A 27,247-nucleotide genomic window follows, 5' to 3' on the forward strand; every position below is an offset into this window, starting at 1 on the left:
CCTGTGAGTCAACCCTCGGAGCGGCCCGGCTGGGGCCTCTGCCAGCCTGCGAGCCTGTGCGGGGAGCAGCCCATGAACTCCCCAGGCACCCGTGGCTCGTCTCATCTCCGAGGACCGGACGCTGCAGGAGGGAGGGCCAGCGTCCGCTTGTCGTTCCTTGTACGGGAGACAAGGAGAGGCAGCCCCTGCCCTTCCCAAGCCACGCAGGCTGCACTCACCGCCCCCGACCCCAGGGGCGTGGGGAGAGGGGAGAAGAGGCACCCTGAGTGGAGGGGACCCTGACACCAGAGTGGAGCACGCACCCACTGGCAAGGGGGCTGTCTCAGTGGTGCCCTTGAGGGCTGAGCCCTCGCTGCAGGCTGGGCCCTGAGCTCAGACCCTGCGGCAGGACCAGAAGGGGACAGGCTAGCGGTTCCCGCACAGACTCCAGGACCCAAAAGCCCGGTACTCCTCGGGGCGGCCTTGTGTGATCTTGGGCGGTTGGCCCAACCTCTTGGTGTCCTGTCGCTTCCTTTGTTCCTCAGGCATAGTTACGCCCCTGTCTGTGCCCGTGGAGGTGAGGTCTTGTTATTGCTGTTACTAATGGGCTTCATTCTCACAGTGACCCTGCCCAGGGAGCACGTTTGCCATCACTGGCATCTTACAGAGAGGAGACCGAGGCCAGGTGGGCCAAGCAACTTGACTGAAGGTACTCTGCTCCCAGGGTAGACCTGGGCTTCACTGAGGATTCTGACTCCGGACTTGCTGGTTGCTAGAAAGCCTTTCGAGGAATGTGGTCACCCAGACCACACTTGGGGGGCAGTATGTAGTATGCAAGCCCCTGCTGAGTACACAGCTGGGCACACAGCTGGGCCATCCAGACCGAGAGCCCAGGACCCTACAGCATCCTGGCTCCTGCCTGGCTGTTCTCTCTGCGTCCCCTTTCCTGGGAAGGAAAGAGTTTACAAAAGGACCCAGAAGACAGTGGGCTTCCCACAGGACTAATGGAAGGAACCAGAGTCACACAACTTGGCCAGGGGTCCACCCTCCATTCAAAAATATTAACAGTTAGGTATGTGACCACGTTGGTATAATGAATATAATCCTGGCTGGATTAAAAATTAAAATGTTTCTCCAACCCTAAAAAGTTCATGTTTTGTCTTCTGATTTTAAGAGACATTAGAACGTTTTCATGGGCCCCCAGAAGTACCATGGGCCTGGCACTGTACCTGATGGACAGGTTAGCTCCAGGCCTGCATCCCAGCCTGGGGAGTGATGACGGACCCTCTCTGCCCCAGCCCCACAGCAGTCAGAACCCAGTTCCTACGGTCAGGAGCCTTTTGCCCACACTGAAAGCACATTTATTCACTCAACAAACATTTGAGTGTAGCTATGAAGGCCAGGAATTGTCGTAGGCACTGGGGCTGCGGCATGAACAGGACAAGGCTTCTGCTGTCACGTTCTCATATTCTCAGGAAAAGGCAGACAGTGAGGGGCCCCTGTGCGGCAGGTCAGGGATGAGGCCATGAAGACAAGTTCTGAGGTTCCAAGGACTGCTAAGGAGGGCTTCCTGCTCCCTCCAGGTTAACGCACCCGGTTCCTGGTGCCGCCTTCCATCCCAGAGCTGCGGGAGGTGAAGACTGCCTTGGGCTGGAGGCTCATCTTTGCAAACATAGAAGCACCTAGTCATTGGTTCCCAAGACGAGGACTCCAGCATCTTGTCCTAATTTACAGTTTACAGGGTCCCCCTCCTCTCCCCCGTCCACAGAAGAAATCACCTGAAGGCTCAGGAGAGCAACACCAGTCAGCCCTGCCTCCGATCCAGGAAGACGATCTGGTGGCCTCACTTCTCCCCCTCACACTTCCTCGCTGGCAGCCTCCAGCTGCTGTTCGACACCCCCCAAGCTCCAAGCCCAGGGGGGCCCTCCCCCTCCCCCCCCCCCACCCCGTCTCTGCCTCCGGGCGTCTGTGTGCGAAGAAGGCCTCGGGCTTCTCTGCTGGGGCGCGAGAGCACGTATTCCTGTTCTCCGTCATTCCAGATGGGATCAAATGGGATTGCAAGGCATTTAAAGGATTGAGGGCGGATGCTGTGCAAGTGTGACACTCGGCCGCAGCAGCTGGGGACGGGACCCAGGAGTGAGCTGTTCACCCACGGAGGCTGCAGACACTAAGCCCCATAAAGCTGGGGTTGGCGAGCGATCCTGCCTGCGGTGCAGCTGGCTCCCAGGTGCCTGCGCCCTTGGGATTGCTTCACATCCTGTTTGTCCAGAAGCCAGAGCAAGAGAGCAAAGAAGCAGCCTGTGTGACCCAGAGGCTGGGATGCGTCCATCAGGGCCAGTGGGCAGTGGCAGCTGGGATGGCACTGGGTAATTGGGCCAAGTAGATGTCACAAGTATTAACTACATTCTCACTTGTCACTTAGGCCTCGGTCCATCGAGAGAAGTGGCTGGAATTAATGTATTTTGCACAATTAAGGAGGAACATTCTTATGCTGTGGGCCTCCCAGGGGCACCTGATGGCGCTAGGCCTGGAAAACGAAGAACCCACAAGAAAATCAAAATGCCACCCACTCTGTGGGCAAGTTGCTTCCCCTCCCTTCCCAGGAGGCTCCCGTTTGTGCTCCCTGCCTGCTCCTGGGGCTCTTCTGGGCTGGGCGTGCTGTTTCTGCTCAGGCCACCAGGGGCCTGCCAGTGGCAGCTCGTCCCTGTCCGCAGCTCACTTCCTGGAGTCCTGCCTCCACGCCTCTGCCCCCCGAGGCTCACCTCTTGGAAGGACCTACCCTCTGAGCCTCAGTGGACCCTTCCTACCTTTGGAGGCCCCATAGGTGGCCCATGTCTATGCCTGGGCAATCTCTGACCTCTGCCCTCCATCCACCTTGGCTCGGCCGAGGTTCAGTGGTCAGGTTCATAGCCTCGAGCCAGCTTTCCCCTCTGTAAATGTGGGATCAGTAGTCCCGCCTGAGGAGCGGTGCTCGGGGTGGGCCCAGCACAGTGCCTGGTCCAGAGCAACACTCAACAGCGGTGGTTTCTCATCTTTGTTGGGAACCAGCAACAGACAGAACCAGCTCTGCCAGGAATACTTTCATTGGCAAATAATAGTTAAGACGTTTTATCTCATGGGGACGTTTATGGTTTTCTTTATCCGTCTGGAAGTAAGCAGATCTGGGATTGGTTAGAGCAGAGGTCAGCAAGCTTCTTCTGTAAAGTGGCAGATGGTAAATGTTTCAGGCTTTGTGGGTCAGACCCTCTGTGTCAGGGTTCTTTGATTTTACCGTCAGAGAGGCTGTAAATATGTGCGTTAAAGCAGCCGGGTAAACGTGCGCACGGACGTGCAAGGCTCTGTGCCAATAAACCTTTATTTGCAAAACCAGGCAGTGGCCTGGGGTTGGCCCATGGGCTGGAGTTTGCCAGCTCCTGGGTTAGAGTGTCAACAGCAGTCCAGACTTTCCCTACTCGGTCCCCCATGTTGAGTGTGTTGGCTTTGTGTCCTGAGACTCATGGCAGTTGGCACGAAGGTCGCCTCCCCGGGCTCAAGCCTGGAGGAAGGGACAGTGGGCTGGAGAGAGGAAGTTCTCTTCTCGTGTCTGCCTTTCTAGGGAGGAAGGCATTTCTGACGTGCCCGAGCACCCATCCTGGAAGGAGCTGCAGGGGAGGCTGGGCAGGGTCGGATTTCTAGCCTCCTTGGGTGGAGGAGGACCCGGGGCGGGGGCTGGGCGCGCTGCCGGGTCTGCCTGCCTGAGCGCCCCTCGGATTGGGCCTTCTCTCCATGCTGGAGTGAGCCGAGCCGGCTCCCCAGCGTCCCTGGCCTCTTCGGAGAGCAGGTGTCATGATTCAGGCGCAGGTGGACACCCAGAGTGTGCAAGACTGGGGGCAGCAGGCCACGCACAGGACCTCACTTCCGCTTTACATTACAGACACGAAAATGTCGGTCCGCTCAAAACCCTGCCGTGACCATGTCTCGTGATAGTCATGCTTCCCCCAACTGGGAGCAACGCAGACATCCTTCAGCAGGGGAGTGGGTCCCCAGCTCCGTGCATCCCCACCAAATACACAGCCACCGGAAGGAGTGGCCCGTGTAACAGGCAGCCCCACGCGTGCATCTCAAAGACACGCCGACACAAGTGCTGGGAGTCCGTTTGTATGAAATGTCTAGAAGATGCAGAATTGTAGGGATGAGAATAGGTCAGTAGATGCTGGAGGCTGGGAGTCCGGGGAGAGGAAGCATGGTGAGAAAGCAGGTTTCTCCCCCTGGGCACTGTGCACATTTTTGTAGGGGCGGCCCATGCCCTGCAGGACGCTGGGCAGCGTCTCTGGCCTCCGTCCACTCGACGCCAGGAGCACCTCTGCCCCAAGTTGCAAAAACCAAAAATGTCTCCAGATGTTGTCACATGTCCCCCGGGGGGCAGGCTCACCCCTGGTTGGACGCAGTGAGATAAAGCAGCACAAGGGAATTCTTTGTGGGGTGGGAGCCGCTCTGTATCCAGATAGAATTGGTTACCTGAACCTCTGCGTGTGTTAAAACTGACAGATCTGTATACCAAAAAGGTCTATTTTACTATATGTTAATTTGAAAATTAAAGTTTAAGAAAAGCCAAAAAAACAGAAACAGAAGCAAAACACCCTGCAGAGAGGCCAGCCATGAGCTCTCCTAAGGACAAAGCAATCAGCGAAGTCATTACTTGCCTGCTGGGGGACTGCGGCCTCCCCACCACAGCGGCTGCAATCTGTAGAGGGGTCAGTCCCCACCAGACGTCGGGAAAAGCTTTCTGTCCTAACTTAAGGAGCCCCTCCTGGCAGATAACTAACAGGTTGGCCGATTAAATTTGAATTTCAGGTAAACGACAAATAGTTGCTAACCTGAGTATGTCTCACTTATTGTAAACATTAGTCATTTGTCTGAAATTCAGATTTAACTGGGCATCCTGTATTTTTATTTACAAAATCTGACAACCCCATCCTTGAGCAAATCTTCAGGTTTTTCTTTTTTTTTTTTTTTTCACCTATCAACCTTTGTCTAGAACAGAAAACTTTTTCAACTTTCCCAAAGATACAGACCAATGTTAAAATATTATATATATCTTTTCTTCCTGCCTAGATTGAGATTCACCCTCCTCAGCCCCTCTGCCCGATACATTTGGCCTGGCTCCCTGCTCAGCATGCTTTGCCCTGGACGTTCGGATACAAATAATCACAACAAATACTTGCAAAGGCTAAATAAAGCCTATATATTGTAGCATCATAAAATGAAAAGGAATTCCTCTCCCAGCCAATCCACACGTCCTCTCTCCCAATATAACATTTTTCTGCCCTTTGTGGGGGTATTAAAACAAAAATAAACTTTACGTAAGTCCATATCCACACATGTTGGTATATGCTTTAAATTTCTTTTCTCCCATGTGTACTCACACTGTCTCACGCTCTGCCCTTCACTTAGCAGTCCTTCCTTCTGTCGACCGCACAGGAGCCTGGACCAGTCTTGTTCCCTTCGTAACCCCTAGGACTGAGAGCTGTGCTGGGCTCAGGGCATGTGCGCCGGGAACGTTTGTACATAGATGAATGGATTTTTTAGGTGGCTGGTTGGTACTTCATGGCATGCCCCCTAATTTAATTATCTCGTCTTGATACAGCAGCACATTGCCTCTGGGTTTTGCAGTGAAAACCTTTGACCTCAGCGACCTAGGTTTGCATGTCTGTCTTGCCTGGCTTACTTTAGGGAGGGTGTACGTAATGCCTGGCTCTTGACCTGGGACGTTTTGCCTCCGAGGGGACACCTGGCACGGCCTGGAAACATTTTGGGGGTGCATTTTTGGGAGCAGCCAGGGATGCTGCTGCAAATCCTACGGTGCCCACGGCAGCCTCCCAGAGAATCGCCATCGAGCGCCCAGTGCCCAGCGGAGAGGCCGCCTGCGTCTGCAGTCGCTTGGTTGGTGAGCGTGCTTTGGACTCAGTCTTAGAGCCCTCTACTGTGCGGGGGCCACAGCTGAAGGGGACCGTCCCAGCCCTGAGCTGCTGAGCTTTTGGAAAAGGATAACATGTGTGCAGGGCCCAGAGAGGCTGCCTTGAGCGCTGCGGGGTCCAGAGGAGGGCCCAGTGGGAGGGGCTCTTTTCTGCACCCCGGCTCGGCCCCCTCTTTCCCTGCCCTGTCTGTTCCCCACACACCAGCTCACGCGGGCCTCTCATCACAGAACTCTGGCCGCGTCCCCCTGCCAAACCCTCCGGGGCTGCTGTCACACTAGAACATGATCCAAAGCTCCGCCCCCCCAACCCTGACAAGGACCCATATGACCCAACCTGTGACTGGCTCCCCCTGGGCCCGGAGTCTGTCTCCCTCCCTGGTCAGCTCGTGGGGGGCTGTAGCCCTGTTCCAGTGTACCCAGCACGGGGCCTGCACACAGTGGGTGCTCCTTAAACAGTTGTTGAATGAACTAATAAGTGAATAAACAAGTTGGTTGTTCACGCTGGGACAGAAGAGGATGAGGCCAAGGAATTTCCAGATGCGAGGCTCCTCTGCGGCCGCAAGAGATGAGATCAATATGTTTTGCTGACGAGGAAAGATGTCCGCAGTCTATTGTGTCAAAACCAGGTTTATGTGAAACATGGGGACAGCATGATCCCAGCGACGAGAAATTGCTCGCACGTGTTACTGTGTGTCTGTGCGTGCACGACGGGGCTGACTCCGTGAGTGTGTGACCAGCACAGGACCAGGATCTTAGGACCCCGAGCTTGGAGTGATGCTCTGCTGTTGCCGTCTTGCAGTTCTTAATAACTTTTGGTCAAGGGGTCCTGGGTTTCCGTGGTGCACAGGGCCCTGAAGATTCTGCAGCCAGTCCTGGTGCCTGGGGGTGCCTGGGCATGGCTGGGACATTGGTCCGTCTTCCAGAACCCCGCATGGGCTCTGTGCAGGAGGACCCACTCTCTTCTCCACCCTTAGCTCTGTTTGCAGGTCCCAGGTAGTGTTTTTACAACGCTGCTACCCCAAGAAGAAGCCGGGGGTGGGGATCCCAGTTCAGAGCCTTTCATTCCAAGTTCTTCCCAACGACTGTAGTCACATATTGGACGTCTTAAGGAATACCGGGGAGGTCAAGTTCAGCCTGGGAGAAAGTTATCTCCTCCCCACCCCTGACTGGCTCTTTGAGATGTGGCCCTGGGCCAAGGGGGCCTCTGAGCTCACATGCAACCCCCACCTCGTGTTGGAGAACCTTGACCCCCATTTTAGCACGTGGGGCAGCCCAGGAAGGAGTCTGGGCGTGTTCGCAGCACCAGGACACACTGCTGTCATAGCTGAGAACTCAGGCTTTGGCTTCTGACAGAGCAGGGCTTGAATCCTGGCTCCAACACCGACCTGCTGCAAGGCCTTCATCATGGGAAGAAAAAAAATCCAAATTTTCTCTTTGTAAAGTCTGTCTCCCTGGTGGGGCCGTGTAGGGGCTCAGGTGGGCTGTGAGTGCTCTGTCCGCTGTTGGCCCAGGTGTTCGTTTATTTAGGAAATGGTGCCCATGAGGCCATGAGGGCCAGGCACTGTGATCGGCATCCTCACTATTGTAAAGAAAACTGTCCCCTAGGGTTTGGTTGGTGGCTCATCCCTACCCCCTGTTTCTTTATTTACTTTAAGAAGTTAAGATATAATTCCCATGATATAAAATTCACCATCCCAAAGTGTACCATCTAGGGGTTTTTGTGAATGAATGAACAGCATTCACATTGTTATGCAACCATCCACTGTCTAATTCCAGAACATTTCCATCATCCCAGAAAGAAACTTCCCACCCATGAGCACTCACCCCATTCCCTTCCCTCCCCTGGTTCCTGGCAGCCACTCTTCTACTTTCTGTTGCTATGGGTTTACTTTTTCTGGACATATTGTGTGACTGAAATCATACGATAGGTGGCGTTCCGTGGCTGGGTTCTTTCCCGTGGTGCGATGCTTTCAGAGTTCATCCGTGTGGTAACGTGTGTCCGTACTTCATTCCTTTTTGTGGAGAAGAATATTCCATTGGATGGATGCACCTCATTTTGTTCATCCATTCATCAGCTAATGGACTTTTCGGTTGGCTCCACTTTCTGGCTGTTGTGAACAATGCTGCTGTGAACACTTGTGAACCTATGTTCTTCGTTTTCTTGGATACATATGTGGGGCAGGGAGGGGTTGCTGGGTCACATGAGAACTCTGAGGACTTGCCAAACTGTTTTCCAGAATATCTGCGCCATTTTTTTTGTAACCCCACCAGCAGTGTATGAGGGTCTGACTTTCTCCACATCCTCACCGATCCTTGTTTATTGTCTGCCTTGATTTTAGCCAACGCAGGGGGAGGGAAGTGATATTTTGTTGTAGTTTCTCATATCCCTGTTTTCCGTTGAAAGTGAATCTCTGTTGTGGTGACGGTTAGCTTTTGTTTGCCCTGAAAGCCTTGGTCTTTTCTCATCCTCGCTGACAGGAGAGGACTACTCCGTACCTTGCCTCTGAGCGCCTGCTCACTGCCAGGCCCAGGATGCCTTGCAACCACGTCCCCTAGTTCTCAAGCCTCTAAGGAAGTGGCGAGAACAACCCTCAAATGGCAGTTCAGACTAAACAATCAAAGGGGTTTTTTCGTTCTGTTGACTGGGGCAAGAGCAAGCTTCAGGAGTGGTTTGATCCAGTGGCTCAGTGATGCCATCAGAGAACGCATGTCTTTTTTTCTCCCAGCTCTTCCTTCCACCCACTCAGCCCCATTTGGAAAGGTGGTCCACTTGTGGTTGCCACATGGTGGCTGTCCCTGGACCTCTGTCCATCCCTCCTCCCTCAGTCCCATCCAGGGAGAGAGAGGGTTGCGCTGGACCCTAGACTTGGAAACTTCCAGGATACCTTTCCTCCTGTCATTGGCTACATCAGGCCATGTGCCCGTCCCTAAACCAGTTGCTGTAGCTGGAGGATTAGTTGCCACATATTAGACCACAGGCCCCACCCCTACGTCCAGGCTGGCGTCCATGTGAGGCATAGCTGCCTAAATAAAAATTGGGTTGGGTAGCAAGAAAAGGAGGGCGTGGATGAGACAAATATCACCCCCATTTTACAGATGAGGAAATGGAGGCCCCACGTTGCAATTTGCTCTCTCAGCCTGCACAAGCTGGTCACCCTGAAGACCCTCTTCTTCCCCCTCTGTCTGCCCATTTCTCAGCTGAGGCTGTGGGTCCCTGGACCTGGCTGTCCTGACAACAGCCAGGGGAGCCTGACGCCCTCCCTCCGAGGTGCAGCAACTGCGTGCAGCGCTTGGGTTTACTATGTCTGGAACGGCATCAGGTTTTCTGGGAGGCATTTTTATTTTGCCCTAAATGCCTTCCAGGGGGGACACAATTCCTAGGGGCTTGGCTTTAATGGTTTCTTTTATAGAATCATTCAAATTATAGATGGGTGAACTTGAGGAAACCCTGCTAAAGAATGTGGGAAAGCAAGTAAGGTAAAGTGGGGGGGGTGGGGGCAGTGCACTCTTCTAAACATTTGTTGTTAAACGACCAAAGCGAACCCCCAGATGCTGACCTGGTCCTTGGGAGGCTGGGTTTCCGGACTCTCAGCCCGTCTGAGGGGCTCCAGGTAAGTCCGTTCCAGATGTGGATGGGCCCAGAGCTTCCAGAAACACAGCTTTCACTGACCTTCGACCCCTCACCCAGCTTGGACGTACCGTATCTGTCATGTTATGCAGCCTGACCTGGGTTCAAATTCAGCTCCCTCTCTTCCAGGCTGGGTGTCCTTAGGCAGGTTATTCAGCCTCTCTAAGCTGTTCTAACACGAGTGAGGTGGGCTTTCTTTGTCCTCTTGCCTTATCTTTCTTTGAAATACTTTTATCACCACCAGACATGATATTAAGTCTATATGGACCAATGGCATCGCCGTTGCCGGAGCAGGTAACCTGTTCCTAGCCCCCATCGTACTCGGGTCATCCACAGAGCACAGGACATGGTGACAGCTTCATCTGCCTTCTCCCTCGGTCTCCAGGACCCCTTATCCTCTTGGTACCCCCTTCCTTCTGTTCAAGCTTCTTCCAAGCTTCCCCGCCAGGCACTCGTGTGCAGCCTTGGTTGCATTCCCCCGACCTCCCAGTCGTGGAGGTGGGGCGTCTGGGCTCAGCCCTCACGTTGCTTGTCCAGCTCCACACTCTCCCCAGGTGAGCGCGTCCAGTTTCCACACCAGCCTGGACCGCTGCTTGGAGCTGGCATTTATTAGGCACTTCTTGTGTGCAGAGCTTTGCCGTAAAGAGCATCTGTGCGTTGAGTGGCAGAGGTGGGACTTGAACCCAGGAAGGCTGGCCCTGGGCCGGAGCATGTTTGACTCCAAGTCTGTCTCTCCCTCTGGACCTGGAGCCGGGCGCAGGCAGGATGTTCCGCCGCCCCTCTGCCCCCTTCCCTCGAGGTCAGGTGGGGATTTCAGACAAAAGCCGCTCCGTCACACTGTTTCGTCCCCTGCCCTCCCCTCCCCTCCCCTGGACTTTTCCCCATCCCTACCCCTGCCTCGGTTTCCCCATTTCCTGAAGGGTACTGGGGACCTCCCTGTATGTTTTTTTCACAAATTTCTGTTAATCTGTAATTATTTCAAAACAAGGCATTAAAAATAAAATAAATTCTAAAGACGGACTTAAAAAAGTGAACCATCACGGTGACCATTTATGGCCAACTGTGGTCCCACCACCCTGGGTCCAGGTCCAGGTCCAGGCCCCATCACCCCTCCCTGAACTGTTCAGTCGCCTCCATCTGGTCTCCAATTCCAGCCTTGACCCCTACAGTCTAGTGTCCGGGGCAGCCGGGGCCAGGGCGGGAGTCTTTGACAAACAATTCAGGTTGCCCCCTCCACAGCCCAACGCCCGTTGGTTTCTGCGTCGTGCACACTGTGTGTCCCGGGGCTTAAAACAGCAGAACTCTCGCTCACCGTCTGGGAGCAGTAAGTCCAAAACCAAGGTGTCCCAGGCTGCAGTCCTTCCGAAGGCGCTAGGGAAGGGTCCTTCCTCGCCTCTTCTGGCTTTTGGGGTCCCTGATGTTCCTCGGCCTCGTCTTCATGTGGCCATCTTGTGTGTGTGTGTGTGTGTGTGTGTACGCGCACACACACACATCTCTATGTCTTCACGTGACCTTCCAATGACACCACTCATTAGATTAGGACCCACCTTCATCCAGTATGACCTTAACTAACTATATCTACAAAGATGCTATTTCCAAACAAGGCCGCATCCTGAGGTTCTGGGTGGACGTGAATTTGGGGGGGACACCAGCAAGCGGAGCAGAAGCAAAGAGCCTGCTGGTGCCCACAGGACCCTGCGTTATTTGTGCCCCTACCGTCCCTACCCCTGAGCCACCCCACCTCTCTGGCCCCCAGTCTCTGCTCCAGCCCCATGGCCAGTCTGCCTGGCATAGGGCAGGAAGCGAGGGGGTGCTTGCTGGATGGACGAATGGAGAATCACGGCGCCTCGTGATGCTCGGGTGAAACGAGGTCTGTGCAGCCTTCCCCGAGAGCCACCCCTCCCGTAACCGCCCTTCTGTGCCTTTGACTGCTTCCCGTCTAGGACAGAGCATCAACCCCAAGTTGGCGGGCCTGATCGGGCGGCACGGGCCCCAGAACAAGCAGCCCTTCATGGTGGCCTTCTTCAAGGCCACTGAGGTCCACCTCCGCAGCACCCGCTCCACGGGGGGCAAGCAGCGCAGCCAGAACCGCTCCAAGACGTCCAAGAACCAGGAAGCCCTGCGCGTGGCCAACGTCGCAGGTACGCCCAGGGTGGGAGGGTTAACCCGCAGACCCCCTAGAAGCCCACGGGGGCCCCCGCGGGACCCCACTCGGGGCGTGACTCGAAATCCAAGCATGTGCTCAGCAGATGGTTCTGGAACCACTGCAGCAGGAAGCGAAACCCACAACATCCCTTCCTGCCCAGCGCTCACCATCTTCATTGTACAAATCGTGTCATAAATTCATTTCGAAACTCAAGTAGCAAAACACGAGTATAACAAGATTGCCGATCACGTAAATTCCCAAACAGACAAAACAATAGCTACAAATAAACGAAGGAAAACTGTGAAATAGGTGGGAGAGGGCAGACTCCACCCCAGCTTCCCGGGGAGGGAGCCTGCAGCCCGGCCAGCGGGGAGGACGAGCCTGGGGGAGTCTGCTGTACCTTTCATTTCTTTTCTTCAAGTGAAAACATTTGAAACTCGTGGCAAATTTTAATACTTGTTGAATATGGGTGGTAGAATTTTCTCGTGGCCATTTTGCAGCTCTGGGCTCATCGTGAGCCGGGGAAGGCCTGGGGCTGGTCAGAGGCGGCATGGAAGGGGGCGTGGGGGTGCTTAGAGGTGTGCTGGTGAGGTGGTGCAGGGTCCTTCTCCCTCAGACTCACCCTCAAATTCAATAGCTTCTTTCGCCTCACCTGGCCAATTTTGAAATTTCTGTTCATTTTCCTTTTCGAGGGAAAAGAAAAGTATGGTTGCTGTGATTGGTGATGTTTTTAAGAGCAGGGCTTCCTGCTGGATGGGCCCCAGAGTTTGTGCACAGAGAGGTTCTGTAAGAATTCCCTCCTGGCAGGTGCATCCATTCCTTTTCAGGCTATTCTGAGGGGATCTGTGACCCCCACCCCAATTAAAAACCAGCTGAGTTCTTCCATTTGTATTGGGAGCCTCCTCTAGGCCCGGCTCTTGGAGGCGGGGTTTCAACAGTGGAAGCCCAGCCATGGTCCGGAGCTAATTCAGGACGGGCAGGAGGTGGCCCTCATTCACAGCCACACCAGTGACTGGCCGTGGGGTCGGGAGATGGTAGATGTGCAGAGGGTGGTTCAGGGAAGACTTCCTGGCTCAGAGCTCTGGTACCCGCGAGGCCAGGCTGGGTGGGCTTGAGATCAGCGCTCCAGGCAGCAGGACCCACAGGTGCAGAAGCCTGTGGAGGGAGGTTTCGGGGCAGCTTTGAGGGTGGGGGAAAGCCATGTGGCTGGGACAGGGGAGGGCGGGGCTGTGGAGAGAGCAGAGTAAGTGTCCTCTTGGGAGCCACATCTTTAGTTTGCGTTTCATCCAAAGCACATTTGGAAGCCTTTGCAGAGTTTCAGGCGATGGTGTAGGGTGGAGTTGATAAGCAGTTCAGTCTGTCTGCTCAGGGAATGGGGTGGGGGAGCAGGGCGGGGCGCTCAGGGAGGGTAGAAGTAGGGAGACTTGCGAGAGGCCCTTCTGTATCAATCAGGCAGGAAGCGCCGGCAAATTCCATCCCGTGTCTCAGAGGTCTGTCAGGTGGAATGGCCTAACCAAGGTAATGGACGGGGAGGGACTAGGCCCCAAAGTCTTAGCATTGAACACCTCATTTCCCTAGCATCCTCATCAAATGCCCATCAAGTCTCCATTTACATAACTCCCAGGACGAGGCTCTCACTACCTCACAGGGCAGCTACTCTACGTTGCCTGGAAGCTGCTTCCTTGCTCTGGATTTCTAATTCCCAGCCCTGTTTGAAGTTCACCTAAACCCTACCTGGAAGTTTACTTTAAAAAAAAAAACAAAGCCTGGGCCTCACTGCAGGCTTAGGAACCAGAATCTCTATGAGTGAGTTGTGTGTGTGTGTGTGTGTGTGTGCATGTGTGTGTGCGTGCACGCACGTGTGCCCACATGCCCGTGGGAAGTTTTACCCAACGTGACAGGCTAGGAGTCCTGCCGTAGGGCCACACAAGCAGAGTGACTCCCCTCTCACCGGGCCGCCCTCCGTGTGCTGAGGTGCCGCCTGCAGGCTCCCCCCACCCCCAAAGACACCCCAGTGGTGCAGTTTGGGGTGGAGAAATGGGGACCCTTGCCTCTCTTCCACTTTCTTCTCCCCACCCACTTTTGGACCCAACTCCCTGCTCATTAGCCATCTTCTCCAGGTGACCCGTGGGGGTGGGAGCTGCGTCCTGGCGCGGGCTGTGACTTGTTAGCTGCTCGGCCGGGATCACGGAGGCGGGTGAGGCAGCAGCCTGTCGGCTCCTGCTGGTCCGCCCGCTGCCGCGTGGAGCGGGTGGGGCCGACGGAGGGACAGGGGAGCTGGGAGTCTGCTTCCTGAGCATCTCTTTTCTTCCCTGTCCTCGCCTTTCTGCCTACAGGAGGTCTGAGTGACCACTTTCTCCCAGAGCAGCCACAATCCAAGGAGGCCTGGAGGAGCCACGGGTTTGGCTCCAATGACAGGGCCGGTGCCCACCCCACACACGCACATCCACAACCAGCTTCATGAGCTGCTCTTGGTCTTGGTCTGTTGGGCCTTGGGTTTCAACCTGAAGCCGAAAATCAAGACAGGGCTGGGAAAAGTGGCACTCAAGCCCCTACTGGCACTTCCCCTGCTCATGGCAGACATTCCTAATCAATCGTGGCACTCTCCTCTCACGGAGCCCACACATAGCTTCTTCACTCAGGGCACCAAACAGCCAGCAGTGTTGGCACTCGACACGCAGCTTCTTTGCCACATCCCTGGCCTAAACTAACGTGCTCAGACCTTTGTCTTGGTCAGACTGCTTCACACAACATCACTGGGCTGAGGGACCCTTCCACCTGCCTGCAGGGAAGGAGGGGAGGATGGCTTGTGGGGTTGACAGTGCTACCTGGGGCCACAGGCCTGGCCACAGCGATGGAGGCCTTCTTAGATTTCCCTCAGCGTCTGCGCCCTCCAGGCGGTGCAGTGAACGGTCCAGGAGGTTCCTCAGGCTCTTCTCTGATGGTTCCATTGACCTTGACCTTTTTCATATCAACGGCCACCTGGCCCTCCAGCAGCCCTGCTACTCCCGCAGTGGGTTTTCTCCCTCACTGCCCTCAGGGAAGTTTCCAGAGGTGGAAGGGGGATCTAGGGCTCCCCGTTACTGCTCTGTGCTCTCCCCATCCCACTCCCAGCCTTGGTGCCCCGTGCAGCAGAGCAGACCTCTCCCGTCCACACCGCGGACCCTGCCTCCTCGTTCCAAGAAGGCACTAGTGCCTGGCTGCCCATCCCTCTGCCGGCTGCCGCTCCCATCTGGTTCTTGTTGACTTCCTCAGTCATGAAGGGTCTCCTTCTCTCCAACCAGCTCTGTCCTCACCCTGGGATCTCCTCACTTCCTCAGAAGGCCTGCTTTATCGCCCACGACACAGAGCCCCGGGACGCCAGCACAGCCTTCCTGTCCCCCTCTCCTCCCTCAGCTCCTCCATGGTGTTCTTCTAGATGCAGTGTCATTTGTGTTGACTTGTTGAGTTATTATCTGTCCCCCTCCCTGGAAGATAAGCCCCCCATTGGCAAAGCTTTGCTTTGTTCACACTTGTGCCTAAGACGGCACCTGCAAACTGGCTGTAGACAGTGACAGTTTGTATGAATGAATGAATGAATGCTGTACCTGCCACCAAGGTAACAAGGGCCCAAGACATCCGCAGATGAATGCTCCCTGCCCCCACAGCCCGGGAAGGGTCACTGTGTCCCCCTCACGGGGATCATCTCACTGGTTTTGAGTGTCTCCCAGGGGCCAGGATCCCTCCTCTAAAGACACACAATTCTGTAATAATTGGTTTAGTGTCATTTCCTCCTTGGTTTGTTTATCTTTAAAAATTGCTTTTCTGAACCCTAGATAGAAAGATATGTACAAAATTGGGAATAGTCAAAAGAGCTGATGCACGGGGATGGAGCACCTGAGTGAGCCCCTCCCGCCACACACACCTGTTCATCTGGGGTCTAAGCATTTCGGGAAAACAGTGGAGACCATTTTCTGATGACTGCTGCGCCCCTCAGCTGTCCTCTTGTCCTCAACCCCATTTCTCTTCTTCTTTCTGTCTCCTTCCCACCCTCTCTCCTCACCCCACCCCCATTTCCTTTCAACCTTGTTCTCAGCCCAAGGCGGGGGTTCCAGGTGGCTGTCCCTGGAGGTTTCCCGGACAATGTGAAGTCCAGCATGTGTCCGAGGAGGCTCCCTGATTTGCAGCGTGTGGTCACCAGGTTTATGGATATGAAGTCCGCTTGCCACCCAGCTTCCACACCCATTTTACAGTTGAGGAAACTGAGACCCAGGGAGGGACACTCAGCGATGCCCTTCTTCTCTTACCATTTCTCATCAACCCAGCAACTGTACAGGTAGAGTCCTTGTGAATCAGGGGAAAGCAGAAAAGTGAGGGGTGTTTCACCTTTTGCCAGACTCCCTGATGGCAGGTCATTAGATTTGAAGGAAATGGTTATCAACTCCAAGTAGGTGAAGAGTGTGCGTGTGAATGAAGCACGTGCATAGTTCTAAACGTCCGTAACCGGCAGACTCGGAGGATGATGACAAGTAGCCGGGTGCTGTGAGCTCCGTGCATGCTGACCTGATTCCAGCGGTCAAGGCTGCCCTGGGAGGTGCGGGCCCTCTGTCCCCACTTTGCAAAGTGGAGTCCAAGGTCTAGGAGGAGTGAATTGGGTCACTCGCCCTCATCTGAACCAGTGCTCATTCCAAGGTCAGGATGTGAGCCAGTGAGCTCAGGACTGGGTTCTCAACCAGTCACTGGCAACAGCTGGGGTTGCCATGAGGACCCCCGTCCACCGGGAGGGGCCACCCACCAGGCCATCTGAGAGAGCAGACCGGGCAATGGGAACTGGAGGTATCTGAATGTCTCCCTGTGCAGGTCAACTGAACAGGCAACCCTGGTTCATCTCCTTGGCAACCCCAGTGCCTCTCCCTCCTGCAAGAAGTTCTCCTTCTGCTCCTTACCCACTGGTGTTTGTGACCTTCTGGGACACTTAGGCCTTGAGTGGGTCAGAGCAGTGGAAGAAGCTAAGGCAGGGACCCCTCCTTTATGTGTGTGTTCATTCCACAAATTTTGGTGGACTTTGGGCTCTGGGAATCCAACGGTGATCTCACAAGGCCTTTTTGAAGAGATGACATCAAGCCAAGGCTTGAATACTAAGTAGGAGCCAGACATACAAAGAGTCTGAGAAGGAGCATTCCAAGTAGAGGAAACAGCAAGTGCAAAGGCCCAGAGGTAGGGATGGGCTTGGCAGCACATTTATGGCACAGAAAGAAGGCTGTCATAAATGGAACTGTGTGGTTGATGGTTCAGGAGTCAGGGCCATATATCGCCTTACAGGCCAAGGCAGGAGCTGAGGTCATGGTTAAAGAAAAAAATGAATCCCTCTAGCTTCTGTGTGTGGGGGAGATTGTGCAGTGGCAGCAGTGTGTGTGTGTGTGTGTGTGTGACAGAGAGAGACAACAGAGAGACAGAAACAGAGATTTCTACATGTTTACAAGTCCTCAATTCCTAATCCCAAATGCCTACAAACCTTACATACTTCTGGAAAACCCCAGTGCATAATTTTCATTCCTCAAAGAAACCTCAGTGTTGTGTTTTCTCAAGGTCAGTGGGGTTTGACTTTTTGCCCTCTCATTTCTTCTTGGTGGTGGGGGCTTTGTTCCTGGCTCCATCTGTGCCTCCTCTCACCCCCTTTAGAGGCCTGAGCATTGGGAGGTGGGCTGGCCTCACATGGTGAGATTGATCAGTCCCTCCGATTAGGCTCTTGGAGTCAGCATTGTGGGGTGTGGACGGAGACTGATTCCCATACGGAACCTGGGCAGATGTCAGCATCAGAACTAGAGAAACCAGTGTCCACAGAAGGATGGAGAGAAAGCTGGAAGCTAAGACTGCGTGAGAGGAGCAGGGGCGTTGGTACCTCCCTTATGGTGGCTGTTTGCTGGGGCTGGAAGTGAGTTGTGAGGCTAAGGGTGCTTGAACTTCTGTGTCAGGAAAGTCACCCTGCAGCTTTCAGACTTTGTGCTCATGCAACTGCCTTAGACTGAGGAAGGTGTAATATGTGTGTGTGTTTCCTTTCCCTCTCCCCCATCCTGCTCCCCTGCTTCCTTGTCAACGCAGAAAACAGCAGCAGTGACCAGAGGCAGGCCTGTAAGAAGCATGAGCTATACGTCAGCTTCCGAGACCTGGGCTGGCAGGTAAGCGGAGGTGGGGCGGGAGGTCGGCGGCTCTGCCCTGGGTGTCGGGGGCCTCTGGTGCTGGCTCCCCCATGCTCCCCCCACAATGATGGGGCTGTGTCCCACATGTGCAATGGGTCTTGTTTCTTATATCAGTTAAGGCTCTGGGATCAAGTGTCCCAACCACAGTAGAGGATTTAGGTCCAGGCTCCAGGGATGACTCACGAAACCCAAGAGCAGAAATGTGGTTGAGGCTCAAGCCAGAACCAGGAACCCCTACACTTTGGACTCTGAACCTCATTCCCCACATAAACCCCATTTCTGTCCTGCACTGGCTGCTTCTTTCAGACGTGGCTGGGTGCATGGGCCAGAATCCAGCTGCCTGGAGAGCAGGCTCCCACCCTCTGCCTCATCTGCCCCTCCCCACCACTTCTGTGCGTCAGATTCCCAGGGAAGGCTCTGATTGGCCCAGCTTGGGTCACAGGCTTGTCCCTGAGCCAGTCAGCTGTTTCAGGGGTGGGATCATGTTGAAGGAACATGGCTGCCCCTCTGGAACCATCTGGAGCCGGGCAGAGGGCAGGGGATGAATCCGAGAAAAGGAGTGAGGGTCATATGATCTCACAACGATTTATGAGACTCTGACATTCTGGGCCCTTTTCTAGGCACCAGAAATGCAGCCTAGGACGTAGCAGTGAGCCTGCCCTTGTGGAGCCCGAGCATCCCCAGACAGGGCGTTGTCCTAAAGTCACCAGGGCCACTGGTTTTGCTGTTGTCCCCTCAGCGAGCTTGCCGTCCAGCCAGAGAGTCCAGAGGCTTCCCGGGGGGTTCCCAAATACACCCCGGGGCACCTGTGCTCACAGCCACTCGTGCCCCCCTGCAGTCCTGTCCTCACTCTGATGGCAACACTCATGGCCTAGGGGTGCTTCCGTTCTTGTGCTGGGACAGAGCCCCAGAACAGACTTGCGTCACTGGTGGGTGGGGAGCGGGGGTCTGTTTATTGCTAGAACGACATTTCTGTGCTGACCCGACCCCACTCACCCTTTACTGAGCGGCACACATGTCCCAGGCACCAGGCTGGGCCAGCTGCACTATCCACTCTCTCCCAGGTGAGGCCTGGAGGTTTTGTGTAAAGCAGACTGCCCACGTGTCACCACCTAGTTGGGGTAAGGTGGATGCCACCCTGGTGACCCCTCTCTGTGCCACCTTCAGATGAAGACCAAGGGTCCATGCTGGGCTCAGCCCAGCCCCCTGTGGCCTTTCCCTCTTTCTGCAGTCTGTTGTGGTCACGAAGGGCTGCCACCTGTTTCTCCTGCCCCTGCAGGGGCCCCGGCTGCCCGGGTGGGTGTGGGCCGTGCCTTTGACCTCTGGGATCTATGGAGTCTGGCCCACAGGAGGAGGTTTCGGCCTGGAGGGTGGGGCCCTGCGGCCCCCACTTCCCTTGGGTTTCTGGATGGGGCCCTCACCACGCCCCACGCCCTCCCCTCCCTCCCGCAGGACTGGATCATCGCGCCCGAAGGCTACGCCGCCTACTACTGCGAGGGGGAGTGCGCCTTCCCTCTGAACTCCTACATGAATGCCACCAACCACGCCATTGTGCAGACACTGGTGAGTGTGGCCTCTGCACTGTCTGGGGTGTGGTCAGCTGACGGGAGCAGAGCCACCAGATCCTGCCTCGTGGTCCTCCAAGCTGGGGCCACTGCAGATCTCCGGCCAAGGTGACGTTGTGACGTTCAGGAACCCTGGGCATGCTGACTGTCTTGGGCCCTTTCTCCATAAAATAAGATTAAAGATTACACTTAATAATATGCATGTGTAATCTTTCTGTGTAATCTTCAACCCTAAAGTTCATTTATTTCTCCTAATTTTAAAAGAAATTGAAACAGTTTCATGGGCTCCTAAAGGTATCACGGGTAAAGGTCACTGTGCCTAATGGCAGAGTCGCCCTGGCCCAGCCTCTGTCTAGGGGATGGTTGTTCCTGGCTGTCAGCGTCCACTTCCATGGGCTTCCCTGACTTTTGCCCCCCCCGCCCCAGTGTCTGGGCTGCCCCCAGATTGGGCAGGCTTGAGAACTTGTTCCCTCCCAGAGCTTACATCTTTGCTTCCTAGCCTCAAACTTCGTGATTCAGCCATTCAAGGGTGTTTACTGAGCATCTACTGCATGTGGACCCTGTGTGCTGGGAGCTGAGGACACCACAGGGAACAGCATACAGGGGACAATACAGATGTGGTCCCAGCCCTAAAAGCCTCATTTTCCAGGGGAGGAAAGAGTCAAGTGAAGAAATGAGGAAACTTCAGGGAGAGGGGACATGATAGGAAGATGGCAAATAAGATAGTATCTTACAGAGATGGGGCGGGGTGTTAGCCATGGGGCGATTTGAACTTTCTTGGGGTCATCGGAGGATTCGGTGTGATGATGAGATTAAAAGCTCTTAGAAGGGTGCCCCGCACTGGTGACACTCAATACATGTTATTTTTACCACTTTACTAACAATGCCAGTAGTGATACGAGTTAGGGACTTTGTTCTTTAGCTTAGAATCTGAGGTTCAGGGAAACTTGGTGGTCTACCTCCCTGTTATGAACAGTATCTCGCCTTTCCTGACAACTAGTCATCCTCCTTGACTTGAATGCCTTTAGGGACGGAGTGCTCACTGCTCAGGGTCAGCCCCTCTGTCCCACAGGTCTGCTTGTTACAGAGCTTGGTGCTTCTTTTATTTAGTAACCTGCCTCACTCTCTCCTTGTCCCGCCCCATGTCTTACTTCTCTGTTTCTATTTGGACCCTGCTCTGCCCTTTTTTTGTTTTTTTAGCATTGCTTTGCCCGGGCCTTCCCTCCCACAACAGTAAACTCTGAGTCCAATTCAGGTTTGAAAGTCTCCAGGCTGGAAATGGATAGTGTCCCCAACCTGTCCCCTGGTCTGTGTCAGTGTTCCCCTGCTCTGTCCTGCTCCAAGGACCCCGGGAGGTGTTGGGGGTGTCTCCCTGGCTGCCAGGAGCACACCTCCACCCTCCTTCAAGCCCTGCCTTCATGGCCCTCGGAGCAGGGGCCGGCCCGGCTGCCCTGTGACCAACCACTCAATCCACGTTTCCCCAGAGAGCTCAAAGGTCAGAATGAAGCCTCTTGATTATTCTGAAATGAGGGTCATGTTTGAAAAGAGGGTGAATCCTTGCCGTCTAAAGAGTCCTCGTGAAGTCCAGAGGAAACGAGCTGACATCTGAGATAGGCTTTAAAATTATTCAAGGGTGGAGGAGATGGGGGAAGATTTAGATTTGTCAGGTGTGAAATTTTCCATAAAAACAGTTTAAAAGAGTGTGCTGCCTTATGTGAGAGGTCACAGACTGGGGCTCGGAGGGTCATCTATAGCATTTGCAGTTGGCCCCCGTGGTGTCGGAAACCTGAAGTTGCACAGAAAAAGAAAACAGGACTGAACCGCTGGCCTGTCCCGAGCACTGGCACATCTGACTGCGCTGGCTTCGGTTGGCTGTGGTCAGCTTGTGGCTGTCTGCTTTCTGTTTGCACCCATCCTCACTATCCCCTATTGCTCACTCCTAGCCGAGGTTGGTCATCAGTGGCACGTGTGTGGCCCGACCGGCATTTGAGTTTGTCCCCCACCCCCACTCCAACCCTCATCTGTAAGGTGCATACAAGTCCATGAGTGAACAAGAACAATAAACCTGGGCAGCTGGCTGCCTTCTTCCTTCATTGATACCTTCTGGACCTTCTCTTTCCTCACTGATGTCCGCCTAAGTGTTTGTCCACATTCTTTTCCTCTCATTTTTATTGCTCAAGGGACAGAATAGTCTAATGGAGTCTAGACTTACACTGTCCAAGATGGTAACCGCTTTTCTGTGTGGCTCTTGGGCCTTGATGTGTGGCCAGTCTGAGCTGAGATGTTTTGCGACTATAAAATACACTCCGGGTTTGAAGACTTAGAACGTAAACAGGTAAAATACCTCATTAATGACTTCTTATGTTAAGTCTACACTGAAGTGATGGTATTTGTGAAATGCGGGGTTGAAGTAAGTATGTTCCTTAAGTTAATTTCACCTGTTTCTTTTTTCACCTTTTTAAATGTGGCTACTAGAACATTTTAAATTCCACGTGTGATTTGCATGATACTTATTTCTTGGACAGGATACGTCTGGCCCAGGAGTCAGCAACCCGTTTCTGAAAAGGGCCAGACAGTAAATATTTTTTACTTTGAGAGTCATAAATGTCTGTTGCAACCGCTCACCTCTGCTGATGTAATACAGAAGCAGCCACAGACACTGTGTAGGTGAATGGGTGTGGCTGTGTGCCAGTAAAACTTTATTCATAAAAACAGGTGGTAGGGCAGAGTTTGGCCAACAGGCTGACCCTGGTCTAGCCCAGTGGCTCTCAACTGGGGTCAGTCTTGCCTCCCAGGGGATATTTGACAGTGCCTGGAGATATTTTTGGTTGTCGCGGTTGGGGGGTGGGGGGTAGTGCCTCTGACCTCTAGGGGATGTGGCCTAGAGATGCTGTGGAACACCCTACAATGCACAGGACAGCCCCACCAGTGCGAATGACCTGGCCCCAAATGTCTCATCTGGCCAGTAACTTGCTAGCTGTGTAAACCGCTGTACTTCAGTTCTCTCATCTGTGAAACAAGAATCACCCACAGAACTGAGTTAGTTATCCAGCAAGTGCTTAGAACTGGGAGTGCTCGCTAAGTGTCACCTACGGTGATTTTAAGGAAGCAGTACCTGTTCCTTATAGAAATAAGGAGGCCGGGGGAAGTGACTCACCGGGTCTCACCCCCGCCAACGTTTTGGTGTGTGTTCCAGGTTCACTTCATCAACCCGGAAACGGTGCCTAAGCCCTGCTGTGCTCCGACTCAGCTCAACGCCATCTCCGTCCTCTACTTCGATGACAGCTCCAATGTCATCCTGAAGAAATACAGAAACATGGTGGTCCGGGCCTGTGGCTGCCACTAGCCCCTCCTGGAAATCAGACCCTTCGGGGCCACATTTTTCTGGATCCTGGGTCTCTTGCCACCCAGCGCCTCCCACCGCCTGGGCGAGGAGCCAGCAGACCAACTGCCTTTTGCAAGACCTTCCCGTTCCCCGCCCCAGCTTGACCGGTGTAGGAGTGTTAAGGAATCCGAGAGGCAAATGGCTTTTGATCAGTTTTTCGTCGGCCTCCTACGGACAAGATCCTACAAGCTGCTGCAGGCAAAACCTAACAGGAAAAAATACAAAGAAAAACGGCCCAGCCGTGATCATTGGCTGTGAAGTGTCAGCCGTGCACCGACTCGTTCCTAGGGGTAACTATGAGCGCCCTTCAGCCAGGCCACCAGCAGCGGGAGGAAAGGGGGCGCGGCCAGGGGTGGGCACGTCGGTGTCTCTGCGAAAGGAAGGCTAACGCGGAAGTTCCTGTAATAAATGTCACAATAAAACGAATGAATGAAAATGGTTAGGATGTTACAGATATATTTTCCTAAACAGTTTATCCCCATTTCTTGGTTTACTCCGATTTCATAAACAGAAGCTGTGGCCAGTGGCGGGAGGGGAGGTTTCCTCTCCGTTCCATTCGGTTTCATTCTGAGGCTTGTGAGGCCCACTGTTTACGTAGACTTGCCCCAAACCCAAGATTTGGCTGGGAGGGGAGAGGGAAATGTTCGGCTTGGGGCTGGGAGGGTGTTGACCTTGAAGGAAAAATAGGTTCCATCTTTCAGCTGGGTGTGCAGTGGCAGAAATTCAGACAGCCACGTGAAGCACCGGCAGATGCTTGGAATTGGCTTTCCAGCCCCTCCCGCGCCCCCGCCCCCGCCCCTTGGTCGGGAGCCAGTGAGAGGTGGCAGAGCGGAGGAGGACGGCACTCAGGACAGAACCTGCAACTTGACCCTGAGTTCTGGCCGGAATAGCCCTACTGAGAGAAGCACCAAGGAAACCCAGCTCTCAACAGGGGTAGGTGGGCAGAGGGGGCTGTCATCCCCCAAATGCGCTCCTCTGTTGGTCACTGACATCAGCATCCCAGAGTCTGGGTTCTGACGAGGGCCTCCGTGGTCAGCTCCTTTCATCTGCAGGCCCTCATCAAAGGGCCCTGCGAAAGGATCGGCCCCTTAACCAGGGGAGGATGACGCGGAGGGAGGTCTGCTGTGAACAGGGTGTGTGGGGTGTGACCCTCACATGGAAGGGTCCACAAGCTGTTTTGAGAGTGACATTCTAATCAAGTGTCCTGACTTGAAGGTGCCATTTCTGATGTGGCTATATCATAAGCCTCCCTTGCCTTGGCTGGTGGGTCCCCAAAATGGTGTGCCCCACCCCCACCTCCATCTGTACTGCAGGCCCTGGAGAGACCAGGATGTCTGTGAACAAAGAATAGGGTTATCCAGCTGAGACCTGAGGCCCCTGGAATCTGGTCCTAGTTTCTCCATGTTGATTAAGTTGGTTCCTGGAAACACAGGGACCCGTTTTAATTTTCTTTTATTTTTTCTTCTTCAGTAGCTTGGGCTGCAGCCTTCACTCTGCCTGGTCAGTGGGGAGGAGTCTCCGTTCTTGTTATATTTTGTTTTCTCTGTTGGTGGATCTGGGGATTTTGGTGTGATTCCCTCTTGGTGCAAGTTCCCTCACCACGTATGCCCCAACTGGCCTCTGGCTAGCATCATTTGTACATTGAAACATGTAAATAGTTGTTACAAAACAAAGAAATTATTTATGTCCATCTGAAGCTCATTTTAGACCCTCTCTAGCCCCTTGTTCGGGACGATGCGCTCACGTCCCTCCAACCTGTTTATTTTCTTATTTAAGACTTATTTATTGATGGTCAGACTCATGGACCTTCAGCTGTTGCAAAGAGCAGTCCTCAGAGAAAATGCTGTACAAATAGACAAAATGAAAAGGGTTTTGACTTTGCAATAAAAGGAGACATTTGGTTCTGGTTTTGGGCCTGTGTACGTCTGTGTTGTTTTTTCTCCAGCGCCTGGACACCGGAATTGTCTTGGTCTGCTCAGAACTCTTTGCCTTGGCCTCCACCATTAACACGCTGTTCATCATCCAGGCCCTGGGGAGAAAGGGCCACTCGTCAATATTCGGTGCAGCTGTGTGGGGCTCCGGGCAGGAGGGATGGAACCAAACAGCGAATGTGAGTTTGGTAGGCTCGACTACAAAGATGCTTGATTGAATTACAGTGCAGCTGTCAGCAGCTGTTTCAAAGAGGCAGGGGGTAAATTAGCTGTGTTTACTGCTAACATAGTTGAAAGATTTAGTCATCCCAATAAAACAGAGGCACAAGAAAGAAAAAAAGTAGTGGGGGTGGGGGTGTGCACCCAAAACTTTAAAGCAGGCCCAGAGCCGCCATTGTCCGGTGCAAATTATTTCAGTGGTTTGGGGGCTGCTGTTGACTCCCGCCTTGAGATTCGCTGGCCCACGGCGGGCCTGGTGAAGGCAGCCAGGGCCCGCGGTGCACAGAGCGGCGGGCAGCCGTGCAGCGTGGAGCGGCATCTCCGGTCCCTTTTTACTATGAAGTGCACTCTGAGGTCACCTGATGGATGTTAGACTCCGGGCTCACTCCTTGGCCGGGCTACTTGGTCTTCCCCTGCTGCCTCAGTAGAAGCAGCCGCTCCTAACAAGTTCCAGCCCCTGTGATTTCCAAACCCTCCTGCCATGGTCCTGATGCGTGATCTATCTTTTGTTCGGTTTCCAGGCTGCAGACCAGAGCCACAGACCAGAAGGCCAGATGCGGCCTGCAGACGTGTCTTACTCCCCCTGAGTGTTTATATGTTTGTTTTTTTAAGTGAATTTGTTGCCATCACATTTTTGAAAATCAGAAGATAGGGGTGAAAAAAATCTCAAGATTCTGGCTTGAGCAATTAGCAGATCTGGCCACCCCAGGGCCCACGCCCACGTGGATCTGGCTGCAGTCTCCACCGCTCCCCGCTGTCTGTCTCATGAAGGTACGAATGTCCGTTGCTATTTTTAAAATTGTAGATGCCTATTGATTTGTACCTGTGTCTTTATTAAAAGGAGGAAAGGAAAAGTTAGACTGAGAAGGCCACATACTTCAGGGGCAAAGGACAAGGCTTTGGTTTCTCTCCAGCCCACTCTCCACTGTGGCTCCCAGTCAGACCCCTGTGGGCAGGTGTGTTTGCGGCCGGCAGCACCGTTGGCCTCATCTTCGGCCCTCACCATTCCCCTTCCTGGTTCCCGCCTCTCTTGCTCGTTGTCACCTTGGAGGATCTGGTGTCAGTGCCTCTTCTCCCAGTTCTGCTCACAGAGGGAGCCCCTGTGTCCGGGATCGTTGCTCTCCCCGTGCTTGGCCTGACAGCATCCCCGGCCATGCTGAGAGGGAGCCGAGAGGTGAAGGGATTGACTCAATGTCACCAGCTGTTAATTCCTGGAACTGGAATTGGAACCCAAAGCCTGGACCCGACCCTGGGCTCACCTGAGTTGGAGTCTCCTGGGGCTGCTCGTGAAATGTGGGGCCTCCTGGCCCCCAGCCCTGACTCCACATGACCTCCCTCGATTCCCCACGTCAGTCCTTGGATCCATGCCGAGTTCCTGGAACACGAGCGCAGGCCCGGGGTCTCCCCCCTGCTTCCAAGCTGCTCAAGGGCCTTCATCTGTGAACACGATGCCGAACTGTCAGCTTCCCCTTGGCCGGGGCCCGTGGCCCCACCTGCCGTGCGGCCGAGCTGGCCTTACCTCTGACTTCTGCTCCGTTGCCTGGTGACAGCAGTGTGTGGCCCCTGCTGGGAGCCTGGGAGGATTAGCAGTGGCCAGGGGGGACATCTGCTCAGAAAATTCTCACAGGTACCTTTTGAGTCCTTCCCTCCATTCGGATCTTTTGGAGAAGTTGACTATATTAGTTTCCATAACAAAGTAGTACAAATTAGTGACTTAAAACAATAAGCTGAGCTGTGAGACTAAGATGAATATAAACCAGGCCACATCGTATTTGTTTCTTATCTTCTCCTTTTTAAAGACATTAAGAGATTTTTGTGGGCTCCTAAAAGTACCATGGGCCTCAGGCACAGTATCTGCTGTGCCCGATGGACAAGCTGGCCCTGAAGGTGATCATTTAGTGGCAAGTAATGATGAGTATTAGGAAGAAACAGTGAACAGGGAAGGGAGGGTGATATCAATGGCCAAGCTCTTGAAAAGAATGGTCAGGGAAGGGAGTGGAAAGAGATGTAATCACCATAGGGAAGAGCATTTTGCCTGAAGGATTAGCATGTGCAAAGGCCCTGAGGTTGGACTTGCTTGGCAGGTTGGAGGATCAGCAAGGAGGCCCACCCTGTGAGCAGAGTGAGTTGGGCAAGAATGAAGTCAATGAGGCAAAGGAGAAGCCAGGTGTGAATGGCTTTGAGGGCCACAGAAGGACTTTGCCATGAGGTCGTAGAAAGTGCTAAGAGCAGGAGAAGACATGATGGGGAGAGCTGGGG

General features: G+C 54.0%; 1 protein-coding gene across 2 annotated transcripts in view; it reads left to right on the forward strand.

The window, feature by feature from the left end:
* Positions 1 to 24,750, forward strand: part of BMP7 (bone morphogenetic protein 7) — an 87,712-nt gene extending 62,962 nt beyond the window's left edge. Inside the window, exons 5-8 of one of the 2 annotated variants that reach the window (XM_010991604.3) lie at positions 11,507 to 11,704; positions 17,791 to 17,867; positions 19,341 to 19,451; positions 22,650 to 24,750. In XM_010991604.3, the coding sequence (XP_010989906.1) occupies positions 11,507 to 11,704; positions 17,791 to 17,867; positions 19,341 to 19,451; positions 22,650 to 22,799 (536 nt within the window). In that variant the 3' untranslated portion in view covers positions 22,800 to 24,750. The remainder of the gene's footprint in view (positions 1 to 11,506; positions 11,705 to 17,790; positions 17,868 to 19,340; positions 19,452 to 22,649) is intronic. The other variant, XM_031433571.2, reaches the window with a different exon arrangement.
* The last annotated feature ends 2,497 nt before the right edge of the window (positions 24,751 to 27,247 follow it).

This window comes from Camelus dromedarius, chromosome 18 (assembly GCF_036321535.1).
Source record: "Camelus dromedarius isolate mCamDro1 chromosome 18, mCamDro1.pat, whole genome shotgun sequence".
Taxonomy (NCBI): Eukaryota; Metazoa; Chordata; class Mammalia; order Artiodactyla; family Camelidae; genus Camelus; species Camelus dromedarius.